The sequence below is a fragment of the Salvelinus alpinus genome, chromosome 11 (assembly GCF_045679555.1).
Source record: "Salvelinus alpinus chromosome 11, SLU_Salpinus.1, whole genome shotgun sequence".
Taxonomy (NCBI): domain Eukaryota; kingdom Metazoa; phylum Chordata; class Actinopteri; order Salmoniformes; family Salmonidae; genus Salvelinus; species Salvelinus alpinus.
In genome coordinates, this window is record NC_092096.1 from 11,282,666 (window position 1) to 11,302,665 (window position 20,000).

The 20,000-nt window shown below is 46.2% G+C and overlaps 1 protein-coding gene across 2 annotated transcripts in view; it reads left to right on the forward strand.

Moving 5' to 3' along the window:
* grip1 (glutamate receptor interacting protein 1) overlaps positions 1 to 20,000 on the forward strand; it is a 421,581-nt gene that overhangs the window by 278,009 nt on the left and 123,572 nt on the right. For both annotated transcript variants that reach the window (XM_071331724.1, XM_071331723.1), the window contains 2 exons: positions 13,968 to 14,154; positions 18,481 to 18,626. In XM_071331724.1, the coding sequence (XP_071187825.1) occupies positions 13,968 to 14,154; positions 18,481 to 18,626 (333 nt within the window). The remainder of the gene's footprint in view (positions 1 to 13,967; positions 14,155 to 18,480; positions 18,627 to 20,000) is intronic.

Below are 20,000 nucleotides of genomic sequence, written 5' to 3' on the forward strand. Positions count from 1 at the left end.
ATGTTTTCCTTCTCTAGTCTCATGTTTTCCTTCTCTAGTCTCATGTTGTTCTTCTCTAGTCTCATGTTGTCCTTCTCTAGTCTCATGTTGTCCTTCTCTAGTCTCATGTTGTTCTTCTCTAATCTCATGTTGTCCTTCTCTAGTCGCATGTTGTCCTTCTCTAGTCGCATGTTGTCCTTCTCTAGTCTCAGGTTGTCCTTCTCTAGTCTCACGTTGTCCTTCTCTAGTCTCATGTTGTTCTTCTCTAGTCTCAGGTTGTCCTTCTCTAGTCTCATGTTGTCCTTCTCTAGTCTCATGTTGTCCTTCTCTAGGCTCATGTTGTCTTTCTTTTGTCTCATGCAGTTCTTCTCTAGTCTCATGTTGTCTTTCTCTAGTCTCATGTTGTCCTTCTCTAGTCTCATGTTGTCCTTCTCTAGTCTCATGTTGTACTTATCTAGTCTCATGTTGACCTTCTCTAGTCTCATGTTGTCCTTCTCTAGTCTCATGTTGTCCTTCTCTAGTCTCATGCTGTCCTTCTCTAGTCTCATGCTGTCCTTCTCTAGTCTCATGCTGTCCTTCTCTAGTCTCATGCTGTCCTTCTCTAGTCTCATGTTGTCCTTCTCTAGTCTCATGTTGTCCTTCTCTAGTCTCATGTTGTCCTTCTCTATATACAGTGGTTGGTCCTCACAGACCAGGGATTCTATCTACAGTGGTTGGTTGGTCCTCACAGACCAGGGATTATGTCTACAGTGGTTGGTTGGTCCTCACAGACCAGGGATTATGTCTACAGTGGTTGGTTGGTCCTCACAGACCAGTGAGCATCGCAGTCATAGTCACTGGTCTGTGACCTGCTCTGTCATGTCTTGCTGCCAGCCGCTCTGCAACCTACGACCTCTCCAGGGACCTGAGCTCAGCTCGCTGGTCGCATCGGCAAGGTGACGTCGTCAGTCACTCATTGTCATGGCAACCTGAACCTTCGCCACGGCTCCAATGCAGACACACACATGCACACACACACACGCACATATACACACACACACACACACACACACACACACACACACACACACACACACACACACACACACACACACACACACACACACACACACACACACACACACACACACACACACACACACACACACACACACACACACACACACACACCCCAGTTCCATAGAGATACAGAGACTGCTGAGTCACTGGTTTCAAAGTGCTGTGAGTGACAGTCTTCCTGATGTGGAAGGGTAGACGGGGGAGGACAGGGAACGAGGGCTTTGTGGCATGTCCCAAAGGGGTCCCATCACTGTCACCAGCTCACAGGAATAAACAGAGATTCTAGATGGACAGTTTAACTTCCTATACTCCCCCCATCACACACTATCCTCCTCTGCTGCCTTTCAAAGAGAGAGAGGGGGGGGGGGGCTGGTTTGACATGTCCTGATGACCTGACACCGTGGCCAATCAGCTAGTTAGTCAGTCAACTGGTCGGCCAATCAGCTAGTCAGTTAGTCAACCAGCCATGTCAGCCGGCCAATCAGCTAGTTAGTCAGTCAACCAGCCATGTCAGCTGGCCAATCAGCTAGTTAGTCAGTCAACCAGCCATGTCAGCTGGCCAATCAGCTAGTTAGTCAGTCAACCAGCCATGTCAGCCGGCCAATCAGCTAGTTAGTCAGTCAACCAGCCATGTCAGCTGGCCAATCAGCTAATCAGTCAGTCAGTCAACCAGCCATGTCAGCTAGTCAGTCAGCCAACCAGCCAGTCAGCTGGCCAATCAGCTAGTCAGTCAGTCAAACAGCCAGTCAGCTGGTCAATCAGCTAGTCAGTCAGTCAGTCAACCAGTTAGTCAACTGGTCAATCAGCTAGTCAGTCAGTCAATCAACCAGCCGGTCAGCCGGCCAATCAGCTAGTCAGTCAGTCAAACAGCCAGTCAGCCAGCCAGCGACAGACCAGAGGTAAAGGATACAGAGTCGGGGACAGTCAGAGAGGCAGCCAGCGACAGACCAGAGGTAAAGGGTACAGAGTCGGGGACAGTCAGAGAGGCAGCCAGCGACAGACCAGAGGTAAAGGGTACAGAGTCGGGGACAGTCAGAGAGGCAGCCAGTGACAGACCAGAGGTAAAGGGTACAGAGTCGGGGACAGTCAGAGAGCCAGCCAGTGACAGACCAGAGGTTAAGGGTACAGAGTCGGGGACAGTCAGAGAGGCAGCCAGCGACAGACCAGAGGTAAATGGTACAGAGTCGGGGACAGTCAGAGAGCCAGCCAGCGACAGACCAGAGGTAAAGGGTACAGAGTCGGGGACAGTCAGAGAGGCAGCCAGCGACAGACCAGAGGTAAAGGGTACAGAGTCGGGGACAGTCAGAGAGCCAGCCAGTGACAGACCAGAGGTTAAGGGTACAGAGTCGGGGACAGTCAGAGAGGCAGCCAGCGACAGACCAGAGGTAAATGGTACAGAGTCGGGGACAGTCAGAGAGCCAGCCAGCGACAGACCAGAGGTAAAGGGTACAGAGTCGGGGACAGTCAGAGAGGCAGCCAGTGACAGACCAGAGGTAAAGGATACAGAGTCGGGGACAGTCAGAGAGGCAGCCAGCGACAGACCAGAGGTAAAGGGTACAGAGTCGGGGACAGTCAGAGAGCCAGCCAGTGACAGACCAGAGGTAAAGGGTACAGAGTCGGGGACAGTCAGAGAGGCAGCCAGTGACAGACCAGAGGTAAAGGGTATAGAGTCGGGGACAGTCAGAGAGGCAGCCAGTGACAGACCAGAGGTAAAGGGTACAGAGTCGGGGACAGTCAGAGAGGCAGCCAGCGACAGACCAGAGGTAAAGGGTACAGAGTCGGGGACAGTCAGAGAGGCAGCCAGCGACAGACCAGAGGTAAAGGGTACAGAGTCGGGGACAGTCAGAGAGGCAGCCAGCGACAGACCAGAGGTAAAGGGTACAGAGTCGGGGACAGTCAGAGAGGCAGCCAGCGACAGACCAGAGGTAAAGGGTACAGAGTCGGGGACAGTCAGAGTGGCAGCCGATGTCACACAGCCACAGAGAGATAGCAACTGAGGAGGACAACTGGAGAAACACACTTTATCCCGATGACTACATTATCCTCGAGTCAAGGAGAGAGATCTTTACATTATCCCCCTGCCTTCTCCCCATTGGCACACTCAGTGATATGTTCCTTAATCCCTATTTACCTGGGATCTCTCTCTCTCTCTCGCCCTCCCTCCCCCTCCCCCCTCCCCCCCCTACCTCCCCCCCTCTCTCTCCCTCCCTCCCTCCCTCCCTCTCTGTCTCTCCTCTCTCTCCCCTGTGTTTGTGTAGCTCTATAATCTATCATCACACACTGCGTCTCCAAATATTAACCGTCCTCAGCCCCCAAGCCCCCAGGCAGGTCGTATATATTCTGTTATACTCCCCAGTCAGGTCTTATATATTCTGTTATACTCCCCAGTCAGGTCTTATATATTCTGTTATACACCCCAGTCAGGTCTTATATATTCTGTTATACACCCCAGTCAGGTCTTATATGTTCTGTTATACACCCCAGTCAGGTCTTATATATTCTGTTATACACCCCAGGCAGGTCTTATATATTCTGTTATACACCCCAGTCAGGTCTTATATATTCTGTTATACACCCCAGTCAGGTCTTATATATTCTGTTATACACCCCAGTCAGGTCTTATATATTCTGTTATACACCCCAGTCAGGTCTTATATATTCTGTTATACACCCCAGTCAGGTCGTCTAGATTATGTTATACACCCCAGTCAGGTCTTATATATTCTGTTATACATCCCAGTCAGGTTTTATATATTCTGTTATACACCCCAGTCAGGTCTTATATATTCTGTTATACACCCCAGTCAGGTCTTATATATTCTGTTATACACCCCAGTCAGGTCTTATATATTCTGTTATACACCCCAGTCAGGTCTTATATATTCTGTTATACACCCCAGTCAGGTCTTATATATTCTGTTATACACCCCAGTCAGGTCTTATATATTCTGTTATACACCCCAGTCAGGTCTTATATATTCTGTTATACACCCCAGTCAGGTCTTATATGTTCTGTTATACACCCCAGTCAGGTCTTATATATTCTGTTATACACCCCAGGCAGGTCTTATATATTCTGTTATACACCCCAGTCAGGTCTTATATATTCTGTTATACACCCCAGTCAGGTCTTATATATTCTGTTATACACCCCAGTCAGGTCTTATATATTCTGTTATACTCCCCAGTCAGGTCTTATATATTCTGTTATACACCCCAGTCAGGTCTTATATATTATGTTATACACCCCAGTCAGGTCGTATATATTCTGTTATACACCCCAGTCAGGTCTTATATATTCTGTTATACACCCCAGTCAGGTCTTATATATTCTGTTATACACCCCAGTCAGGTCTTATATATTCTGTTATACACCCCAGTCAGGTTTTATATATTCTGTTATACACCCCAGTCAGGTCTTATATATTATGTTATACACCCCAGTCAGGTCGTATATATTCTGTTATACACCCCAGTCAGGTCGTATATATTCTGTTATACACCCCAGTCAGGTCGTATAGATTCTGTTATACACCCCAGTCAGGTCGTATAGATTCTGTTATACACCCCAGTCAGGTCGTCTAGATTCTGTTATACTCTTCTCGGTGATGGATGGCCCCATCGGAAGCTGCAGAATTTACCACCGCAGACAGCTTTATCGTTTTCAATGTGGCGACCTTTCCTCTGCTGTGGGGGACGACAGAGGGAGGAGGTGAGGAAAGGGGAGGAGGGGAGGAAACGGGAGGAGGGGAGGAAATGGGACGAGGGGAAGAGGGGAGGAGGGGAAGAGGGGAGGAAACGGGAGGAGGGGAGGAAACGGGAGGAGGGGAGGAAACGGGAGGAGGGGAGGAAACGGGAGGAGGGGAAGAGGGGAGGAAACGGGAGGAGGGGAGGAAACGGGAGGAGGGGAAGAGGGGAGGAAACCAGAGGAGGGGAGGAAACGGGAGGAGGGGAGGAAACGGGAGGATGGGAAGAGGGGAGGAAATGGGAGGAGGGGAGGAAACGGGAGGGGGGGGGGAACGGGAGGATGGGAAGAGGGGAGGAAATGGGAGGAGGGGAGGAAACGGGAGGGGGGGGGGAACGGGAGGTCAGGTGAGAAGGAGGCAGCAGTCGCTCTTGGCTGTTGTCTCCACACATCACGACATAACATCAGCATTCAGTTACTAACTGAGCAATTCCATCCACACGACAGGTATCATGATGTTGCTATAATCATTAGCATGTCTGCTAGCGCTACTGTTGTTCCCAATCACTCAGGCTAACACGTTTCTTCCTTACATGTTCCTTAGTAGTTAGCATTTTGCAGGGGTTGTTCATATGCTGCGTTATGCACGATAATTCAACAACAGTGTGAATCCAGAGTGATCCAGCGAGCAGCCAGTGGGTTGTCCTCGGTGTGTGTGTGTGTGTGTGTGTGTGTGTGTGTGTGTGTGTGTGTGTGTGTGTGTGTGTGTGTGTGTGAGTGTGAGTGTGTGTGTGTGTGTGTGCGAACAGGCAGTAGGTTGTCCTCTGCTAGGCTGGATATGAATCCCTGTGAAAGTGTCTTCTTACTCCCCCCAGCCTCCCCCTAAAGGAGGAAAGCAGTGGGCTACGCCCCTAACCGCACCATATTTACTATATACAGTAGTGCACTACGTAGGGGCTAGGGCCCATACGTAAGGCTCTGGTCAGAAGGGATTAGGGCCCATACGTAAGGCTCTGGTCAGAAGGGATTAGGGCCCATACGTAAGGCTCTGGTCAGAAGGGATTAGGGCCCATACGTAAGGCTCTGGTCAGAAGTAGTGCACTACGTAGGGATTAGGGCCCATACGGCTCTGGTCAGAAGTAGTGCACTACGTAGGGATTAGGGCCCATACGTAAGGCTCTGGTCAGAAGTAGTGCACTACGTAGGGATTAGGGTGCCATTTGGAACCTAGCCTCCCGTCTGGCTCTCTAACAAGGCCGTACACATGAGTCATCCAAGACCATAATAACCAAGCCATTATAGCAAGACGACGTGTAGGTGGGCTATCTCCCCCGGATAGCACCACGAGGAGAAATAATCCCTCTCCGTCAGAGCAGCAGGGGAGTAAAACAACCTTCATCTGAAAAAAAAGAGGATTAGGAAATGGACAAAAAAGGGGAGGAGGGAAGGATTTTAAAAACTCTTTGAAGTTTGTAAGTCAACCCGGGGCTCACGCCGACTCAGCCTCGTCATCAAGGCGGGTTAACCGTGTAGTGTTGCCATGACGCCAAGGACCGTGATGCCAAGGACCTTCAGAGCCAATCATGTCCTTTAATGTATACATTCATATTTACATTAAATAGGATTCTTCTCTACGGCAGAACGTATTACCAGCAGACTGGTGGGAGAGAGAGAGAGAGACAGAGAGAGAGAGAGAGAGAGAAAGAGAAAGAGAAAGAGAGAGGGAGAGAGAGAGAGAGAGAGGGAGAGAGAGAGAGAGAGAGAGAGAGAGAGAGAGAGAGAGAGAGAGAAAGAGAAAGAGAGAGGGAGAGAGAGAGAGAGAGAGAGACAGAGGACAGTCTTGTTAAGCACATGACCAAATTAATTTCCCCCTGAGTGGATAGTGAAGTTTCTCTAATCTCTAATCCAATCTAACTCTGATCCCAACTGATTGGTAAACAGGGTCTACACTCCTAGTCAATACCCAAGTCCTCTGTTTTACAATCTGGTCCCAACTGATTGGTAAACAGGGTCTACACTCCTAGCCAATACCCAAGTCCTCTGTTTTACAATCTGGTCCCAACTGAGTGGTAAACAGGGTCTACACTCCTAGCCAATACCCAAGTCCTCTGTTTTACAGTCTCCGTACACGGACTGTTCGATAAAACGTGTCGACCTGAAAACTAAATATTTTTCTCCGTCCACTCTGTTATGACTTAATTATATCATAATTAGCCGCTCATTTTCACCTCAATTATCTCAAGTATTGTTATGATGAAAAAGCTAATTAATCCTAATCAATGATCCCTAATTATGTTTAATCTGAATAATCTCACAAAGTCATTCAAATATTCCTACAATGACCTTGGATGCATCCTAGATGGCACCTTATTACCTCTCAATAACAGAGGCCTATGGGCCCTGGTCAACAGTAGTGCACTATATAGGGAATAGGGCCCTGGTCAACAGTAGTGCACTATTAGGGAATAGGGCCCTGGTCTACAGTAGTGCACTATATAGGACCCTGGTCAACAGTAGTGCACTATATAGGGAATAGGGCCCTGGTCAACAGTAGTGCACTATATAGGGAATAGGGCTCTGGTCAACAGTAGTGCACTATATAGGGAATAGGGCTCTGGTCAACAGTAGTGCACTATATAGGGAATAGGGCCCTGGTCTACAGTAGTGCACTATATAGGGAATAGGGCCCTGGTCTACAGTAGTGCACTATATAGGGAATAGGGCCCTGGTCAACAGTAGTGCACTATAATAGGGAATAGGGCTCTGGTCAACAGTAGTGCACTATATAGGGAATAGGGCTCTGGTCAACAGTAGTGCACTATATAGGGAATAGGGCCCTGGTCAACAGTAGTGCACTATATAGGGAATAGGGGGCCCTGGACAACATTAGTGCACTATATAGGGAATAGGGCCCTGGTCAACAGTAGTGCACTATATAGGGCCCTGGTCAACAGTAGTGCACTATATAGGGAATAGGGCCCTGGTCAACAGTAGTGCACTATATAGGGCCCTGGTCAACAGTAGTGCACTATATAGGGAATAGGGCCCTGGTCAACAGTAGTGCACTATATAGGGAATAGGGCCCTGGTCAACAGTAGTGCACTATATAGGGAATAGGGCTCTGGTCTACAGTAGTGCACTATATAGGGAATAGAGCTCTGGTCTAAAGTAGTGCACCATATAGGGAATAGGGCTCTGGTATAAAGTAGTGCACCATATAGGGAATAGGGTGCCATTTGGGACACAGAGCTGAAATGAATCAAAGATAAGATGTTATTTCAGCAATACGGCACCTCTGGGGTTTGTGGTGTCTGGCCAATATACCTCGGCTAAGGACTATGACGCAACACGGTCTGATATACGGTCTGATATACCACAGCTGTCAGCCAATCGGCATTCAGGGCTCGCACCACACATTTTATGAATAACTTTATAACATCTTATCTGGTGTGGTCATGCTAGAAGACATGGTATCTCTCTGTAGGTAGTCTGGTGTGGTCATGATAGAAGACATGGTATCTCTCTGTAGGTAGTCTGGTGTGGTCATGATAGAAGACATGGTATCTCTCTGTAGGTAGTCTGGTGTGGTCATGTAGAAGACATGGTATCTCTCTGTAGGTAGTCTGGTGTGGTCATGTAGAAGACATGGTATCTCTCTGTAGGTAGTCTGGTGTGGTCATGTAGAAGACATGGTATCTCTCTGTAGGTAGTCTGGTGTGGTCATGTAGAAGACATGGTATCTCTCTGTAGGTAGTCTGGTGTGGTCATGCTAGAAGACATGGTATCTCTCTGTAGGTAGTCTGGTGTGGTCATGTAGAAGACATGGTATCTCTCTGTAGGTAGTCTGGTGTGGTCATGATAGAAGACATGGTATCTCTCTGTAGGTAGTCTGGTGTGGTCATGTAGAAGACATGGTATCTCTCTGTAGGTAGTCTGGTGTGGTCATGATAGAAGACATGGTATATCTCTGTAGGTAGTCTGGTGTGGTCATGATAGAAGACATGGTATCTCTCTGTAGGTAGTCTGGTGTGGTCATGTAGAAGACATGGTATCTCTCTGTAGGTAGTCTGGTGTGGTCATGATAGAAGACATGGTATATCTCTGTAGGTAGTCTGGTGTGGTCATGATAGAAGACATGGTATCTCTCTGTAGGTAGTCTGGTGTGGTCATGTAGAAGACATGATATCTCTCTGTAGGTAGTCTGGTGTGGTCATGTAGAAGACATGGTATCTCTCTGTAGGTAGTCTGGTGTGGTCATGCTAGAAGACATGATATCTCTCTGTAGGTAGTCTGGTGTGGTCATGCTAGAAGACATGGTATCTCTCTGTAGGTAGTCTGGTGTGGTCATGCTAGAAGACATGATATCTCTCTGTAGGTAGTCTGGTGTGTTCATGTAGAAGCCATGATATCTCTCTGTAGGTAGTCTGGTGTGGTCATGCTAGAAGCCATGGTATCTCTCTGTAGGTAGTCTGGTGTGGTCATGCTAGAAGACATGGTATCTCTCTGTAGGTAGTCTGGTGTGGTCATGATATCTCTCTGTAGGTAGTCTGGTGTGGTCATGTAGAAGACATGGTATCTCTCTGTAGGTAGTCTGGTGTGGTCATGATAGAAGACATGGTATCTCTCTGTAGGTAGTCTGGTGTGGTCATGATAGAAGACATGGTATCTCTCTGTAGGTAGTCTGGTGTGGTCATGATATCTCTCTGTAGGTAGTCTGGTGTGGTCATGTAGAAGACATGGTATCTCTCTGTAGGTAGTTGTCACGTTCCTGACCTGTTTTCTCTTGTTTTGTATGTGTTTATTGGTCAGGGCGTGAGTGTTGGGTGGGTAGTCTATGTTTTGTATTTCTAGGTTGGGTTTTGTGTTCGGCCTGGTGTGATTCTCAATTAGAGACAGGTGTGTATCGTTTGTTTCTAATTGAGAGTCATACTAAGGCAGCCAGAGTTTCACTGGGGTTTTGTGGGTGTTTGTTCCTGTGTCAGTGTTTGGGCCACACAGGACGGTTGAAGGTTAGTCACGTTTGTTGTTTTGTAGTTTTGTAGTGTCTTGTTTGCTGTTTTCATTAAAAGATGGCTTATTTCCCTCAATCCGCATCTTGGTCCTATCCATGCTCCTCCTCGTCTAAGGGGGAGAACAACAATGACTGCCTTTACAGAAACACCCACCACAACAGGACCAAGCGGATTGAGGAAGGAGAAAAGGAACTAAAGCACTGGACACAGGAGGAATGGTCTTGGGAGATCATGGACGGAAAAGGACCCTGGGGAAGGGTTGGAGAGAATCGCCGTTCTCGGGAGGAGAAGAAGGCAGCCACAGCCCAGGAGCGCTGGTATGAGGAGGCAGCACGTAGGAGAGGCTGGAAGCCCGAGAGGCTCACCCAAAAATTTATTGGGGGGGGGCTAAAGGGGAGTGTGGCGAAGCCAGGTTGGATACCTGAGCCAACTCCCCGGGCTTGCCGTGGAGTAAGAGGGCGTCGTACTGGTCAGACACCGTGTTATGCGGTAAAGCGCACGGTGTCCCCAGTACGCGTGCTTAGCCCAGTGCGGGCTATTCCACCTTGCCGCACTGGGAGGGCTAGGTTGGGCATCGAGCCGAGTGCCATGAAGCCGGCCCAACGTATCTGGTCTCCAGTACGTCTCCTCGGGCCGGCGTACATGGCACCAGCCTTACAGGTGGTGTCCCCGGTTCGCCTGCATAGCCCATGACATGGTATCTCTCTGTAGGTAGTCTGGTGTGGTCATGCTAGAAGACATGATATCTCTCTGTAGGTAGTCTGGTGTGGTCATGTAGAAGACATGATATCTCTCTGTAGGTAGTCTGGTGTGGTCATGCTAGAAGACATGGTATCTCTCTGTAGGTAGTCTGGTGTGGTCATGCTAGAAGACATGATATCTCTCTGTAGGTAGTCTGGTGTGGTCATGTAGAAGACATGGTATCTCTCTGTAGGTAGTCTGGTGTGGTCATGCTAGAAGACATGATATCTCTCTGTAGGTAGTCTGGTGTGGTCATGCTAGAAGACATGATATCTCTCTGTAGGTAGTCTGGTGTGGTCATGCTAGAAGACATGGTATCTCTCTGTAGGTAGTCTGGTGTGGTCATGCTAGAAGACATGGTATCTCTCTGTAGGTAGTCTGGTGTGGTCATGCTAGAAGACATGGTATCTCTCTGTAGGTAGTCTGGTGTGGTCATGCTAGAAGACATGGTATCTCTCTGTAGGTAGTCTGGTGTGGCCATGCTAGAAGACATGATATCTCTCTGTAGGTAGTCTGGTGTGGTCATGCTAGAAGACATGGTATCTCTCTGTAGGTAGTCTGGTGTGGTCATGCTAGAAGACATGGTATCTCTCTGTAGGTAGTCTGGTGTGGCCATGCTAGAAGACATGATATCTCTCTGTAGGTAGTCTGGTGTGGCCATGCTAGAAGACATGATATCTCTCTGTAGGTAGTCTGGTGTGGCCATGCTAGAAGACATGATATCTCTCTGTAGGTAGTCTGGTGTGGCCATGCTAGAAGACATGATATCTCTCTGTAGGTAGTCTGGTGTGGTCATGCTAGAAGACATGGTATCTCTCTGTAGGTAGTCTGGTGTGGCCATGCTAGAAGACATGATATCTCTCTGTAGGTAGTCTGGTGTGGCCATGCTAGAAGACATGATATCTCTCTGTAGGTAGTCTGGTGTGGCCATGCTAGAAGACATGATATCTCTCTGTAGGTAGTCTGGTGTGGCCATGCTAGAAGACATGATATCTCTCTGTAGGTAGTCTGGTGTGGCCATGCTAGAAGACATGGTATCTCTCTGTAGGTAGTCTGGTGTGGCCATGCTAGAAGACATGGTATCTCTCTGTAGGTAGTCTGGTGTGGCCATGCTAGAAGACATGGTATCTCTCTGTAGGTAGTCTGGTGTGGTCATGCTAGAAGACATGGTATCTCTCTGTAGGTAGTCTGGTGTGGTCATGCTAGAAGACATGGTATCTCTCTGTAGGTAGTCTGGTGTGGCCATGCTAGAAGACATGGTATCTCTCTGTAGGTAGTCTGGTGTGGCCATGCTAGAAGACATGGTATCTCTCTGTAGGTAGTCTGGTGTGGTCATGATAGAAGACATGATATCTCTCTGTAGGTAGTCTGGTGTGGCCATGCTAGAAGACATGGTATCTCTCTGTAGGTAGTCTGGTGTGGTCATGATAGAAGACATGGTATCTCTCTGTAGGTAGTTGTAGAGATCAGACACCTCAACACTTTGCCGTAATCTTTATGTGTTCAGGCGTTGAGTTCCATTGGTCGGTTCAGAGAGGGGGTGAGTCCTATTGGTCAATAACTGAGCATGTCTGAATCCTATTGGTCAGTCCAGAAGGCCTCTCTCATCTGATCTCTAGTCCACTCAGTAAACCCATGTAGTATCAGACGCAAGTTGTAGGGGGTAATGTCCCTCCTCCACTAACATTAGATCCACTCTTAGTAAACAGGTGTTAATGTCCCTCCTCCACTAACATTAGATCCACTCTTAGTAAACAGGTGTTAATGTCCCTCCTCCACTAACATTAGATCCACTCTTAGTAAACAGGTGTTAATGTCCCTCCTCCACTAACATTAGATCCACTCTTAGTAAACAGGTGTTAATGTCCCTCCTCCACTAACATTAGATCCACTCTTAGTAAACAGGTGTTATCTACAGTTCTTCGGCTGTCTCCATAGGAGAACCCTTTGAAGAACCCTTTTTGGTTCCAGGTAGAACCCTCTTGAGTTCCATGTAGAACCTTTTACAAAGTGGGTTCTATACGGAACCCAAAAGAGTTCTACCTGGAACCGAAAGAGGTTTCTCCTATGGGGACAGCCGAAGAACCCTTTTCTCACAGAGTGTATATATCAACAGTTCCTCGTTGTGGTCGTGTGCGGACGTGTCTGACCCGTGAGAGGGAATGTAGCGTCGGTCTGCTGGATCGTAAGGTATTGTTCTTGTATATCCAGGGAGGAGTCTTATTTGCTGTAGCGCTGAGATTGATGGAGACGTAATGTGTGTTAGTCAATGCAACGCTTTCGACGTGGGTGGGTGGGTGTGTGTGTGGGTGTGTGTGTGTGTGTGTGTGTGTGTGTGTGTGTGTGTGTGTGTGTGTGTGTGTGTGTGTGTGTGTGTGTGTGTGTGTGTGTGTGTGTGTGTGTGTGTGTGTGTGTGTGTGTGTGTGTGTGTGTGTGTGTGTGTGTGTGTGTGTGTGTGTGTGTGTGTGTGTGTGTGTGTGTGTGTGTGTGTGTGTGTGTGTGTGTGTGTGTGTGTGTGTGTGTGTGTGTGTGTGTGTGTGTGTGTGTGTGTGTGCTGAATGTCAAGCTTCATCATGGCAGGACTAATTTTCTGCTTGGTGTACCTACTCCATATGCCTGGTCTAATTGGAAAGGAAAAGGCACTGTCAGTCTGGATGGTGTGTGTTTGAGCGTGTCTACTGCCAAGTTCATATTAGGTTGTCCACAGAGGACTCTCTCTCTCTCTCTCTCTCTCTCTCTCTCTCTCTCTCTCTCTCTCTCTCTCTCTCTCTCGGCCATCAGACTGTTAAACAGCCACCACTAACATTGAGTGATGCTGCCAAAATACTGACTCAACTCCATCTCACTTTAATAATGGAAATTGATAAAAAATGTATCACTAGCCACTTTAAACTATGCACTTTTCTGTTTACATACCCTACATTACTTATCTCATATGTATATACTGTACTCGATACCATCTACTGCATCTTGCCTATGCCGTTCAGTACCATCACTCATTCATGTATCTTTATGTACATATTCTTTATCCCTTTACACTTGTGTGTATAAGGTAGTAGTTGTGGAATTGTTAGGTTAGATTACTCGTTGGTTATTACTGCATTGTCGGAACTAGAAGCACAAGCATTTCGCTACACTCGCATTAACATCTGCTAACCATGTGTATGTGACCAATAAAATTTGATTTCTCTCTCTCTCTCTCTCTCTCTCTCTCTCTGTCTGTCTGTCTGTCTGTCTGTCTGTCTGTCTGTCTGTCTGTCTGTCTGTCTGTCTGTCTGTCTGTCTGTCTGTCTGTCTGTCTGTCTGTCTGTCTGTCTGTCTGTCTGTCTGTCTGTCTGTCTGTCTGTCTCTCTCTCTGTCTCTCTCTCTGTCTCTCTCTCTGTCTCTCTCTCTCTGTCTCTCTCTCTCTGTCTGTCTCTGTCTGTCTGTCTCTGTGTCTGTCTCTGTCTGTCTGTCTCTGTCTGTCTGTCTCTCTCTGTCTCTCTCCACAGTGTCTCTGGCTAGCAGTACCCTGGGTCTAGCAGGTCAGGTTGTTCACACTGAGACAACTGAGGTGATTCTGGTCAGTGACTCTATCATGGGGTTTGGCATCCAGCTACAGGGGGGGGTGTTTGCCACAGAGACCCTGTCCTCACCCCCGCTCATCGGCTATTTGGACCCAGACAGTCCTGCAGAGAGGTAGGATACATCTGTCAATCAATCACATGTCATTTCTAGAGCCTGTCTTTAAACCTTTCCTACAGAGAGACAGTGAGGTAATAGGATCAGTAGAATATAGAGAGGTTTTCTTTTAGATGGAGCATCTTGTTCCCTTATCTCCTCCACTATCTCTACTATATACTGATGATATAACACATTACCCACTACTGTAGCTCTACAGCCAGAGGGAGTAGGTTATCTTGTTCCCGTATCTCCTCCACTATCTCTACTATATACTGATGATATAACACATTACCCACTACTGTAGCTCTACAGCCAGAGGGAGTAGGTTATCTTGTTCCCGTATCTCCTCCACTATCTCTACTATATACTGATGATATGACACATTACCCACTACTGTAGCTCTACAGCCGGAGGGAGTAGGTTTACTTGTAGAATATGAGTTGAATTTGTACCATTCCATACTCATTTAATATGGCTGATTGTCTGGCGTAGAATGCATCTGAAATGACATGGTATACTCCATAGAGATGTCTAGATGTTCTGTTTCATTCTGTGGTATACTCCATAGAGATGCCTAGATGTTATATTTCATCCTGTGGTATACTCCATAGAGATGCCTAGATGTTCTGTTTCATTCTGTGGTATACTCCATAGAGATGCCTAGATGTTCTGTTTCATTCTGTGGTATACTCCATAGAGATGCCTAGATGTTCTAGTTCATTCTGTGGTATACTCCATAGAGATGCCTAGATGTTCTGTTTCATTCTGTGGTACACTCCATAGAGATGCCTAGATGTTCTGTTTCATTCTGTGGTATACTCCATAGAGATGCCTAGATGTTCTGTTTCATTCTGTGGTATACTCCATAGAGATGCCTAGATGTTCTGTTTCATTCTGTGGTATACTCCATAGAGATGCCTAGATGTTCTGTTTCATTCTGTGGTATACTCCATAGAGATGCCTAGATGTTCTGTTTCATTCTGTGGTATACTCCATAGAGATGCCTAGATGTTCTAGTTCATTCTGTGGTATACTCCATAGAGATGCCTAGATGTTCTAGTTCATTCTGTGGTATACTCCATAGAGATGCCTAGATGTTCTGTTTCATTCTGTGGTATACTCCATAGAGATGCCTAGATGTTCTGTTTCATTCTGTGGTATACTCCATAGAGATGCCTAGATGTTCTGTTTCATTCTGTGGTATACTCCATAGAGATGCCTAGATGTTCTGTTTCATTCTGTGGTATACTCCATAGAGATGCCTAGATGTTCTAGTTCATTCTGTGGTATACTCCCACTCACTGTGGGTGTTTGGAGATTAGACACGTTTCAGTCAGATATCACAATCATTAGCAGTCCCTTCAGAAAGTATTCACACCCCTTGATTTATTCCACATTTTGTTGTGTTACAGCCTAAACCTGCAGCCCAGTTATCTGATTCTAGACCTGCAGCCCAGTTAATAACAGCTCTTCTATCTTAATCTGATTCTAGACCTGCAGTTAATAACAGCTTTTCTATCTTAATCTGATTCTAGACCTGCAGCCCAGTTAATAACAGCTCTTTTATCTTAATCTGATTCTAGACCTGCAGCCCAGTAAATAACAGCTCTTCTATCTTAATCTGATTCTAGACCTGCAGCCCAGTTAATAACAGCTCTTCTATCTTAATCTGATTCTAGACCTGCAGTTAATAACAGCTCTTCTATCTTAATCTGATTCTAGACCTGCAGTTAATAACAGCTCTTCTATCTTAATCTGATTCTAGACCTGCAGCCCAGTTAATAACAGCTCTTCTATCTTAATCTGATTCTAGACCTGCAGTTAATAACAGCTCTTCTATCTTAATCTGATTCTAGACCTGCAGTTAATAACAGCTCTTCTATCTTAATCTGATTCTAGACCTGCAGTTAATAACATATCTTCTATCGTAATCTGATTCTAGACCTGCAGTTAATAACAGCTCTTCTATCGTAATCTGATTCTAGACCTGCAGTTAATAACAGCTCTTCTGTCGTAATCTGATTCCAGACCTGCAGTTAATAACAGCTCTTCTATCTTAATCTGATTCTAGACCTGCAGTTAATAACATATCTTCTATCGTAATCTGATTCTAGACCTGCAGTTAATAACAGCTCTTCTATCTTAATCTGATTCCAGACCTGCAGTTAATAACAGCTCTTCTATCTTAATCTGATTCTAGACCTGCAGTTAATAACAGCTCTTCTATCTTAATCTGATTCTAGACCTGCAGTTAATAACAGCTCTTCTATCGTAATCTGATTCCAGACCTGCAGTTAATAACAGCTCTTCTATCGTAATCTGATTCTAGACCTGCAGCCCAGTTAATAACAGCTCTTCTATCGTAATCTGATTCTAGACCTGCAGTTAATAACAGCTCTTCTATCGTAATCTGATTCTAGACCTGCAGTTAATAACAGCTCTTCTGTCGTAATCTGATTCCAGACCTGCAGTTAATAACAGCTCTTCTATCTTAATCTGATTCTAGACCTGCAGTTAATAACATATCTTCTATCGTAATCTGATTCTAGACCTGCAGTTAATAACAGCTCTTCTATCTTAATCTGATTCCAGACCTGCAGTTAATAACAGCTCTTCTATCGTAATCTGATTCCAGACCTGCAGTTAATAACAGCTCTTCTATCGTAATCTGATTCCAGACCTGCAGTTAATAACAGCTCTTCTATCTTAATCTGATTCTAGACCTGCAGTTAATAACAGCTCTTCTATCGTAATCTGATTCCAGACCTGCAGTTAATAACAGCTCTTCTATCTTAATCTGATTCCAGACCTGCAGCCCAGTAAATAACAGCTCTTCTATCTTAATCTGATTCTAGACCTGCAGTTAATAACAGCTCTTCTATCTTAATCTGATTCTAGACCTGCAGTTAATAACAGCTCTTCTATCTTAATCTGATTCTAGACCTGCAGTTAATAACATATCTTCTATCGTAATCTGATTCTAGACCTGCAGTTAATAACAGCTCTTCTATCGTAATCTGATTCTAGACCTGCAGTTAATAACAGCTCTTCTGTCGTAATCTGATTCCAGACCTGCATTTAATAACAGCTCTTCTGTCGTAATCTGATTCTAGACCTGCAGTTAATAACAGGTTAATTTCTAATCCACTTGATGGGTTCTTCTGAGATCTGACTCTCTTTCTTTGTTCATCAAAGAATGCAGATGAAAAAGTAACCCCAGTTGATTGGTTGGCTGCCCAGCTCTTGTTTTGTTCAGTTTGTTTAGGCAGAAACTGACACACGTATAGAGCCATGTCACTAGAGTAATACTGATTGGTTCGACGACGGCCACAAACCAAATCATTATTTAATCTGTAGTCTAATAAACTGCACGGTTTCCTGAGTCGTAGTGGGACGACCACACAACAAATCATTATTTAATCTGTAGTCTAATAAACTGAACGGTTTCCTGAGTCGTAGTGGGACGACCACACAACAAATCATTGTGTGACTCCAAGTCAACTTCGATAGGAGGGTCAGTATATTAATATTTGACCATAAAGCTGTTTCCACCGCCATTTCACACATCATTAATTTTACCAACACAAAAAAGATCCCACCTTATCTAGCGTGTTTTGTTTCGTTGACATTTGGAAAATGTACCAACAAATGTTCTGTTCCCATCGGGCCCGTTGTGATTTTATTTATTATCCGACATATAATTTACTCGCATAAAAAGGTTGGATGGAAACCTGGTTAGTGACTTCAAAAAAAAATACAACTTAAAAAGTTACCACAGTTGGTCTCCTGTAGCGATCAACTGTGGTAACGTGTCGAGAGTTCGCAACTATAAAAAACAAATGTAATCAGGAAATGAATCTGTCAGTGTAAAATGCCAACGAGATGATTGAAACCTAGAACACTTACATGGAATGGCTTGACTATCCTCCCGCCGGCATCCAGATGAAGGCAGCGTGATGGACGGGGGATTTATGGAGGAAGCTGTAGCAAGCAATCATCACAGGAAGTAGCCAATAGGTCGTTACAAGCGGTGGTAGTTTAATTGAGGGCGATATAAAACACTTTCTGACCACACGTGTGTGTGTTTGTGTGCGTGCGTGCGTGCGTGTGTGTGTGTGTGTGTTGGTTAGTGTAGATAGAATTGATGTGGAATCTGTCTTTCCCTACCATGTCCAATGCTGGTAGAGTAAATTAATCCAGACACTAGCTATTCATGTACAGAGGACACTAATTATTCACATTCAGATTCAGATTAATTTATTACCTCACACCCAAAGGGTGGTGCATTAGCTTTCGTTACAGCATGGTAGGACTGTGACGTCATGTGTGTGTACTTTGCAGGTGCGGGATTTTGCAGATAGGTGACCGTATCCTGTCTATAAACGGGATCCCTACAGAGGACAGCACCTTGGAAGAGACCAATCAGCTACTGAGAGACTCCAGCATCACCAGCAAGGTCTCGCTGGAGATAGAGTTTGACGTGGCAGGTACTGGACTCTTTTGTGCTCTACTATAATCTGCTCTACTGTACTCCACTGTGCTCTACTGTGCTCTACTGGACTCTACTGGGCTCTACTGTGCTCTACTGGACTCTACTGGGATCTACTGTGCTCTACTGGGCTCTACTGGGCTCTACTGTGCTCTACTGGACTCTACTGGGCTCTACTGGACTCTACTGGGCTCTACTGGGCTCTACTGGACTCTACTGGACTCTACTGGGCTCTACTGGGCTCTACTGGGCTCTACTGGGCTCTACTGGACTCTACTGGACTTTACTGTGCTCTACTGGACTCTACTGTGCTCTACTGTGCTCTACTGGACTCTACTGTGCTCTACTGTAGTCTACTGTGCTCTACTGTGCTCTACTGTGCTCTACTGGACTCTACTGGACTCTACTGTGCTCTACTGGACTCTACTGGGCTATACTGGACTCTACTGGACTCTACTGTGCTCTACTGGACTCTACTGGGCTCTACTGTAGTCTACTGTGCTCTACTGGACTCTACTGGACTCTACTGGACTCTACTGGACTCTACTGTAGTCTACTGTGCTCTACTGGACTCTACTGGGCTCTACTGGACTCTACTGGGCTCTACTGTACTCTACTGGGCTCTACTGTAATCTACTTGGCTCTACTGTAGTCTACTGTGCTCTACTGTGCTCTACTGGACTCTACTGGACTCTACTGGACTCTACTGGGCTCTACTGTAGTTTACTGTGCTCTACTGGGCTCTACTGTAATCTACTTGGCTCTACTGTAGTCTACTGTGCTCTACTGTGCTCTACTGGACTCTACTGGACTTTACTGGGCTCTACTGTAGTCTACTGTGCTCTACTGGGCTCTACTGGACTCTACTGGACTCTACTGGGCTCTACTGTAGTCTACTGTAGTCTACTGGACTCTACTGTGCTCTACTGGACTCTACTGTAGTCTACTGGACTCTACTGGACTCTACTGTAGTCTACTGGACTCTAATGTAGTCTACTGGACTCTACTGTAGTCTACTGGACTCTACTGCAAGCCTCCTCTAGTGGCTGACAGCTAGAGGAGGCTTGCAGCAGGCCTAGTCATCAACAGTTACAGCTGTTTGGAGCCTCTGAACTGGCTCGTCATTTAATTAAAGATTTCTAGATGCAGGGAGGGATGGAGGGAGAAATACAGGGAGAGATGCAGGGAGAGATACAGGGAGAGATACAGGGAGAGATACAGGGAGGGAGGGATACAGGGAGAGATACAGGGAGAGATACAGGGAGAGATACAGGGAGGGATACAGGGAGAGATGCAGGGAGAGATACAGGGAGAGATGCAGGGAGAGATACAGGGAGAGATACAGGGAGAGATACAGGGAGGGATGCAGGGA